We start from the raw sequence: 8,983 nt of genomic DNA, 5'->3' as shown, positions 1-8,983 counted from the left end.
GCAACATCCTATAGGTTCTGTACGCGAAACATGAGCGAGTTCGTTTATCACGTGACCAGTTCCTGGTTCGGTATCTTACCGTCAATAATACTGATGTAGTGTTGTATAATATGGAGGAATCATCATAAAATTATCAAAAGACACATGCAATAAGCAAAAATAATAAAGTTCTGTTCTTGTTCCTGTCAGTTTTGTGGTCTTGGTTGATTTATAGTTTTTTAGTTCTTATTCTAAATGTGATCAATGTTTGTGTACGTAGACGTGCCGAGCTAATTAGCTAATAACACGAAACACTGTAATTATAACCTGCTGAAATGAACCAAATGATTCAAAGATCCGAGTCAGTGAAATGATCCGAACTGCCCATCACTACGTACCGTTTACTCCGCCTTTTACTTTTATCTTTAGCTTTTATGTAGATTTGTGGGCGTCACCGAATGCAAATCAGCAGTGCCGTGCACGCGCCTGTTAATTGGCACCTGATTGGCGTTCGTTATCACGCGCGACAAACAGAATCAGCGTTTCTGAAGAGAACATAATCCCGGGAGAAACTTTTAATGTAAACAAAGCACCATTCACTTCCCGCTAGGTGTTTAATAACGTATTAACACTAATATCTGCTTTTTTAAAAAGATTTCTTGACTGAGAAAAGCAGCATTTTGCTCTGGTTGAGTTTTTAGAACACATTAGGATCCATGCAAAAGGCACGAGGACACTAAAGATATTTTAACGATTTGCTTACATTGTTCTTTTATTTAGTAATTTGCTTTCAATTACTTCCTTGAGTAACAGTGTTTTTCTTTCAAAGTCAGTCACAAACACAATATGACTGAAAATATGAATAAATAATGAGAGAACTTACTTTTCTTCTTAGTAACAATTTTCAGGACGATCCAGCTTCACGTGACCTTCGGAATATTCCATGTATTTAAGGGGGGGGCGTGTTCAGGTAATAGGGTTGAGTGAATATGAACTAAAATGCACATTTTTCATAGGCATGACCATCATAAGCAAGTCAAATGGATCCATACATTAATATAAAAAAATAACTAATCGAACTTGAAGTTTTGTAATGATCGTATTTGAAGCTGGAGTGTCGTTTGAAGAGGCTGGGGCATGCAGAATTGTCAAATGCTTAGTGTGTATTTTCAGAGAAAAATGATATGAAATAATAACCAATTATAACAAATATTTGTCAGAAATAAATCAACACATTCTGACCAATCAGAATCCAGTATTCAACAAGTATAAAAGCACTTCACAGTGAGTCAAACACTGGGAACGTAAATGTAAATTTATTTTTGAAATTCTGCACAATAGATTATAATGAACATAACCATGATAACAAAAAAAAAAAAAAATAGCATCCAAAACAAAACTGAAGTACAGTCCTCAGAGCGTGTTATTACGTGTTATTGTGTGTTATTGCGTGTTATTGTGTTGTTGCTCAGCCGTCGACTCTTTGCTCTGTCGTTTGAGAGGAATGATGTAAAGTCCGTTCTTGGCCTCCTTTATCCTCCACCATCGGCCCAGTCTAAAGAACACACAACACACAGCTGGTAAAAAAACACACCCTCACAGTCTAAACCGACAGTCAGACTAAACCGATTACGTCTGGTGATAACAGATGCTTGTTTTACACTCTGGATTTTTGGCTTCTGTGTGAATATCAGAAATATCAAAAAATTAAAAAAATGTCATTTGGTCAGTTCTTATTCTTCTAGTTGATGTAGTCCATCATATCAGTCTATGCACTAATACAGCTGTTCTCCTGTATTTAGAGAAAGCCCAAAAGGCTTGAACCATCACCCGGTCAAGTCTGAGCTCTCGAGAAAGTCAGAATAACGAGCTGTTTTCAAATCCTTGTCTGAAATCAAAGACTTTCTCGTACCCACTTACTCATGAACAGAGCAATCTTTAAATAAATTACACCCCGCTCATTTTCCATCAAAATCATTTGCACTTCAGTCTTACAGAGCGCCGCGGTTAATAAACCTGACTGTATCTGCACAGAGCAACGGCGCCACCGTGTGCCTGCATCATGCTGGTACGCTCACAGCTCCATGCTCAGTCCCAGTGTGTTTTAGATCACGCTGTGGACGATGTGGTCAGTGGTAAAGGCGCTGAACTACTGATCAGAAGGTTGTGAGTTTGAATCCCAGCTCCACCAAGGCCCTTAACCCTCAATAGCTCAGTTGTATAAAATGAGAAAAATGTAAAATCACTCTGGATAAAGGCGTCTACCAAACGTGAGAAATGTAAATGTGTACCTGTGCTCCTGTCCAACGCCGGCCACCAGGAACTTTCCTGTGTTGGAGAACTTCAAACTATTCACAAAACCATTCTGAAAGAAACAAAAAGAAAGGAAATTCAGAGTGGATGTTTGTGATTCTGTGTTTAAACACCACAACAATGACACTCCTGTTGGACTCCTGTGACTAGAAGGGGCGTGGCTTTTTTTGACTGACAGATTGTCAAAATATTTTATTGTGGTTGTCTATCTCAGACCGGTTACAGTAGGAGAAAGCCTGTGTAATGTGCAAAGTACTGCCTAGAGGTTTAGGGGGAAAAAATTGGTAGAGATTTTCAGGTGTTTTCTCGACCACAGCATCTGATGCATCTTTCCTTCAGGCTCTCAGACATTCAGCTTTCTTTAAATCCCTTTCATTTATCTTCCTGAATGCAGAACATCACCGAACATCTCACTTTAAATCAATTCAGTCTGGACACTGACAAAAAAAAATACTGCATTTTTACCAGGAAGCGAGTGCTGTACCTTACACACACACACACACACACACACACACACACAGAGCTGCGATGACATCAGTGTCCAGTGGTGATGCAAAAGGAGTTTAAGGGAAAAGTAGGCGTGTTGACAGCTAACACCCACGAGACGATTAGCAGTGCGTGACTACAGGCTAGCATTAGCGCCGAGTTCAGATGTGAAACGCTTGGTGTTGTTCCTCACCACTGGGACGGTGAAGAGTGGCTCCAGGACTCGGAATCCCGGCCCGCACTTCCACAGCTGGACGGCAGAATTATGGGAGCCTGAGGAACAGCAGACGAGAACAATGGTGTGTTAATGAGACATTCACACAGCTGGTATCTCTCTCTCTCTCTCTCTCTATCCATCCAAGTCACTTTTCCTGCTCCATCATCTCTCTCTTTTCCTGTCCTTTTCTCTCTACTCTCCTCCCTCCCTCATGTGTCTCGCCATCAATCTCTCTCTCTTTCGTGTTCAATTATTTCTCTGCGTGTCATTCACTTAATCTTTCTCTGTCCTTTTCTTCCCCCTTTTCTCCCACTGTGTCCATCTCTTGTTCTGTCCATCTTGTTCAGTCTCTTTCTCGCTCTCCCTGTCTCTCCTTCTCTCTCTCTGTCCTTCAGTCTTTCTCCATCCATTTATCCTTCTCTGCTCACTTTCTCTCTGTCTATCATTCACTCTCTCACTGTCAGTCTCCCTCCCCTCCTTCATTCTCTCTCTCTTTGCATCTCTTTCTCTCTGTGCATCTCTCTCTCTCTCTTTCTTTCTCTGACTGTCTGTGCATCTCTCTGTGTGTGTGTGCGCATCGATCTCTCCCTGTCTGTCTCTCTCTTTATCTCTCTGTGCATCTCTCTCTCTCCTTCCCTCTCTCTCTCTGTCTGTCTCTCTCTCTCTGAACATAGAGGTATATCAAATGAAAACACCATGAGCTGAAAAGTGGAGCAGAGCTGTTTACAATGTGATCAAGGTGATGTTGAGTTTGAGAGTGTGTGTGTGGGTGTGTGTGAGAGAAAGAAAAAAAACACAGAGTGAAAGGCAGGAAGAATAGAGACGAGTGTGTGGGAGTGTACTTGCTCGTGTACTTGAGAGTCCATGAGCGAAAGCGTGTGCATAGAAAATGTTGGACTGGGGTAATATAAAGCACTTGTGAGATCAGCATTGTTTTTCAGCCCAGTTTAAATTGTTAATAATAAAAAATGTGTCCGAATAAAAAGCTGATATTTCCAGAGATCTCTCTCTTCACCGCTCAGCACTGAGGTCAGAAAAAACTACAGCTAACTGAAATAATTCACAGGAGCTCTAGGTGTGTGTTCTGGCACTGATCTGGTTATTAACATGCGTGTATGCATGTGTGTGTGTGTGTGTGTGTGTGTGTGTGTGTGCACCTGAGGCACCTGAGGCAATGGTGTCTGAGTTGTGCAACGCTGCAACTGAAGACACCCAGTACGGCATCTCCAGCCCGGCATCGCCATGGAGACCGTGTGCCTGCTTCACCGTGGTCAGCGGCTTCTTCCTGCTCACGGACCAGACGGACACACAGCTGGAAACAAACAAACACACACACACAGCACTGATGTGTCAACTTCACATGGTGAAAATAAATGAACATTAGGACTGACAAAATAAATTTAAACAAACCAAAAAAATACTCCCAGGAATCATTTAAAAAATAAATGACTGCAATTTTAACTTCTTACCCGTCGTCACCTCCTGAAACCATGTGCTCTTCATTTATCAGCTGAACACAGTCAATGGAGCTTCTTCAGAGAGAGAGAGAGAGACAGATTGAGACAGAGACAGAGATGCAGAGAGAGAGACACAGAGAGAGACAGACACAGAGAGAGAGAGAGAGAGAGAGAGAGAGAGAGAGAGACAAGGAGAGATAGAGACACAGAGAGCGAGAGAGAAAGAAGCACAAAGAGAGAGAGAGACAAGGAGACAGAGAGACACAGAGAGAAAGAAGCACAAAGAGAGAGAGAGACAAAGAGTGAGACAAGGAGAGATAGAGAGACAAGGAGAGAGAGAGAGAGAGAGAGAGAGAGAGAGAGAGAGAAGCACAAAGAGAGAGAGAGACAAGGAGACAGAGAGCAAACGAGAGAGAGAGAGAGAGACAAGGAGAGATAGAGAGACAAGGAGAGAGAGAGAGAGAGAGACAAGGAGACAGAGAGAGAGAGAGACAGAGAGAAAGAAGCACAAAGAGAGAGAGAGACACAGAGAGAGACAAGGAGAGAGAGAGAGAAAGAAGCACACAGAGAGAGAGAGACAAGGAGACCGAGAGAGAGACACAGAGAGAAAGAAGTACAAAGAGAGAGAGAGAGACACAGAGAGAGACAAGGAGAGAGAGAGAGAGAATGTTATGGATGTAAAAAAGAGAGAGGAATTCAGTATTTCTGTAGTTGTGTATTAAACGTGACAGATGTGAAGAGTTGTGTATTTGTGTTGAGACTCACTCGTGTCCGTTGAAGACCAGCTGCGTCTCCTCGACAATCTTCCACACTCGGACCGTCCGGTCGCGGCCCCCTGCGGTCACACAGCGCTCCCGTCCGAGGCAGTCCAAACCTGTGATCGCGTCCTGATGACCAAACCTGAGGAGCAGGACAGCTATTATAATAACAACAATTATAATGCTAATCTACTTCATATTTCAGACACGTGTGTGTGTGTGTGTGTGTGTGTGTGTGTGTGTGTACTGTATATGTCCTTACAGAGTTTCTACATAAGCGTTCTCGTCCACGTTCCACACTTTGACCGAGCGATCATGAGAGGCGCTGTACAGGCCGTGTGTTCCTTTCCTGAACGCCAAACCCTGAGGAATTAACACGATACACACTAAACTCTCTCATCATATTGTACATCATTTTTCTTTTCATTTATTAAACATATTCCTCGACATGTTTTTGGGGTTTTCAGACTGCAAAAAGTAAACAAACAAAAACCCCATATGCCTCAGTCATAAGTCCAAGGCGTGTCCTCACCGATACGGCGTCTTTGTGTCCCGTGAACTTGTACAGATGTTTACATGTAGCAGCTTCCCAAACCATGATCAGCTTGTTCACGTCTCCTGTGGCCTGGTAAAGAAGAAGACGGGTTTAATATCAGAGCTAACACTTCATTTCACTACATCCGAAACCTCTGAGCAAACCACACACACACACACACACACACACACACGATCACACTTTTCCTGTCGTCCCTCACCAGGTATTTGCCGTCAGAGGAAATGGCCATGCAGAGAACGTGTCCCGTGTGACCGACGTGCCGGTCCTCCGTCCCTTTCCTCCCTCCTGCGATCTTCTGCACCTTCCTCCCGCTCTCCACTTCCCCTACACACACACACACACACACACACACACACACACACAACTACTTTATTCCTCCCTCAAACCAACAGCTGCTTTACAGTCTAATCATTTTACTCCACTGTTCCCCAAAAGTAAGTGGACACACAGTGAAAAATAAATGTTTTCTCTCTCTCACACACACACACACACACACACACACAAGCATTAGGTGTTAGGTGCGAGACTCTGATGCTGTTAATAACGCAGCAGAACTGACAGGAAAAAATATCGAACACTTCAGGATGAAATATTTGTGACAGGAAAACATGAACAGAACTTTTTCAGGATTCAGCTCACATCACATAACTAAAAAAACAAACAGCTGACCAATGACTTCGTCCAGCTCTGAGACACCGTGGATCATGTTCAGGTTTGTGTGTGTGATAGTTACACTTGATGATGGAGCAGTCTTTCGATGCAGAAAAGATGTGTTTCTCGTCTGGAGTGATGACCAGACACGTGACGGGCAGCTTGTGTCCTCTCAGCAAGCGGATTTCAGCAGGATCCGGAGCTATGATCTGGACACCGGGACAACAGAGAGACACATCCTCGAGTCAGGACGCTGTCACTAACATTCACATGGACTACTGAGTGACTGCTGTTCACGTTAATATTTTCTATCAAAATGACGGTCGATTGTTTTTGCTTAGGATTTTAGAATTATTCTTTAGTGTGTTACATCTTCTTCTGGCTTTTCCCTTCAGGGGTCTCCACAGAGAATCATCTCTCTCCACCTATCCCTATCTTCTGCATCCTCAACACTAACTTCATATCCTCATTTATTCCATCCATATTCCTCCTCTTTGGCCTTCCTCTTTGCCTCCTGCCTGGCAGCTCCATGTCCAACATTCTCCTACCAATATACTCACTCTCCCTCCTCTGAACATGTCCAAACCATCTTAATCTGGCCTCCCTAACTTCGTCCCCCAAACGTCCAACATGAGCTGTCCCTCTGATGTACTCGTTCCTAATCCTGTCCAACCTGTCACTCCCAAAGCGAACCTCAACATCTTCAGCTCTGCTACCTACAGCTCTGACTCCTGTCTCTTCCTCAGTGACACTGCCTCTGGTCTCACCACTGTCCTGTACACCTTCCCCTTGATTCTAGCTGATATTTTTCTACCACACAGAACTCCCGACACATTTCTCTACCCATTCCAACCTGCCTGCACTCACTTCTTGACCTCTTTCCCCACACTCTCCATTACTCTGGACTGTTTACCCCAAGTACTTAAACTCCTGGACCTTCTTCACCCTGTAATTTTACTGTTCCACTTCCCTCCATTTCATTCACACACATGTACAAGATCAATATAAAATAAAACATAGGTCAAAGTTTCATCAGAGTCAAAAGTACACTGAAATACGACTATAAATATGAGTCTCGTCTCCATGGCAACACTGCGCATTTTTAAATATGGCAATCTATCGACACGTCAAGCACGGAGAAACTCCTCTCGGCACGGCTGTGAGGAAACAGGGACTGGTCTCACCTCGTCAGCGATAAGTCTCTGCAGCTTGCCTTTCTGTTCCAGCTGTTGAGTGGTTAGAGAGATTGAACACAGGATTAGGAAAGAATAACAAACTTCTCACAGACACTCTGAGCGAAACAAGAAGAAGAGAGCGTACCACGTCCTCCTGCAAGCGTCCCGCTATCAGGTCTGACTCAAACGCCTCGTCCTCCGCCTTCTTCTCCTCTGCCCGTCAAAACAGACACGCAAACTCTTTACTTCATGAGCCCTGATATTTCGGTCCTGACCCGCATCTTTACACGTCCAGGACCAGAGGAAACCGCATCAGATCAGAATATCCACCTGGATGCCTTCACACTCACCTTCCTCCCTCAGCTGCTCCAGGTAAAGCTTCGCCAGACGCAGCTTCTTCTCCTGCGGCGTCTCCTCGATCTCCTCATCCTCCTCTGCCTCCCTCTGCTTCCTCACCTTCAGGTCATCGCTGTACGACACAGACAAGGCTTACAGGCTCAGTGGTGCTTTAATAATTGTACAGAAAACACAGCAGAAATTTCTGGCAGAAATGTCTCACTTTTCGGTCTCTGACTCGCTGGAGATTTCCTCATTCAGGCGTTTGTTGAGTTTTTTTGGACGCCCCTTTCCACCCTGATTATCAGCCTGAAGAGAAAAGAGAACACACTCAATGTAGAGTCTGTTTCCTTCACAATAAATAATAAAGTTGCTGAAAACACTTCAGAACTTCATTTACGATTTAGGTGCAAATTGGTCTGTCATTATTTTTACTCAGATCAGCTGTGAATAAACTTTAACAACGTTTAAATATTCTATAGGTTTCCATGCATACAGATTACTGTATATTTTAGCCACAATGCTAGCTAAAATCTTACCTTTCGCTTGCCAGCAGCAGACTTTTCACCTTTCCCCATAACCGCTGATGCGGATTTCTTCTTTATAAAGAAAGACATAATTAATAAACTATAAATTACCCTATTTTATTTTACTGCAAAGCTTTAATTCTTCCAGTTAGCTCATGTATTAAAGCTCCACATGGATCATTTCCACATGTTGTTCCCTCTGCTGTTCCTCGGTTGGAGAGTGTAAGCAGTGTGTATTTACTCACTATCGCCCCCGAGCGGATTGGAGAGGTAGAAAACAATCGCGAATCACTTCTTTGAAATATGATGTTTAAATGGAATCGACTCACTGCTCTACGGCGAATCACTGTAATGAAATTAATCTTTAATACAGAATCGACTCACTGCTCGACTGCAACTCACTGTAATAAAAGGTATCTTTTGTACAGAGTCAACTCACTGATCTTCGGCCAATCACTGTAATAAAATGAGTCTTCTATTTAGAATCGACTCACTGCTCGACTGTGAATCGCTGTAATAAAATGCATA

General features: G+C 43.3%; 1 protein-coding gene across 2 annotated transcripts; it reads right to left on the bottom strand.

Moving 5' to 3' along the window:
• Nucleotides 1-1,275: 1,275 nt before the first annotated feature.
• rrp9 (ribosomal RNA processing 9, U3 small nucleolar RNA binding protein) lies at nucleotides 1,276-8,690 on the bottom strand. 2 transcript variants are annotated; one of them, XM_058373228.1, is made up of 15 exons: nucleotides 8,468-8,690; nucleotides 8,152-8,237; nucleotides 7,943-8,061; nucleotides 7,738-7,805; nucleotides 7,602-7,643; nucleotides 6,500-6,626; nucleotides 5,966-6,090; nucleotides 5,743-5,835; nucleotides 5,473-5,573; nucleotides 5,218-5,352; nucleotides 4,465-4,527; nucleotides 4,153-4,307; nucleotides 2,972-3,051; nucleotides 2,271-2,344; nucleotides 1,276-1,534 (listed from the first exon to the last, which is right to left on the bottom strand). In XM_058373228.1, the coding sequence occupies exons 1-15, from the start codon at nucleotides 8,543-8,545 to the stop codon at nucleotides 1,423-1,425; spliced, it is 1,458 nt and encodes a 485-aa protein (XP_058229211.1). In that variant the 5' UTR covers nucleotides 8,546-8,690; the 3' UTR covers nucleotides 1,276-1,422. The 2 variants fall into 2 exon arrangements, with proteins under 2 accessions (XP_058229211.1, XP_058229212.1); XM_058373229.1 differs by having other exon boundaries at nucleotides 4,162-4,307.
• Nucleotides 8,691-8,983: the final 293 nt, after the last annotated feature.

The sequence above is a fragment of the Hemibagrus wyckioides genome, linkage group LG21 (assembly GCF_019097595.1).
Source record: "Hemibagrus wyckioides isolate EC202008001 linkage group LG21, SWU_Hwy_1.0, whole genome shotgun sequence".
NCBI classification, from domain to species: domain Eukaryota; kingdom Metazoa; phylum Chordata; class Actinopteri; order Siluriformes; family Bagridae; genus Hemibagrus; species Hemibagrus wyckioides.
The sequence above is the reverse complement of the archived record's forward strand: the minus strand, read 5'-3'. Positions and strand labels throughout refer to the sequence as shown.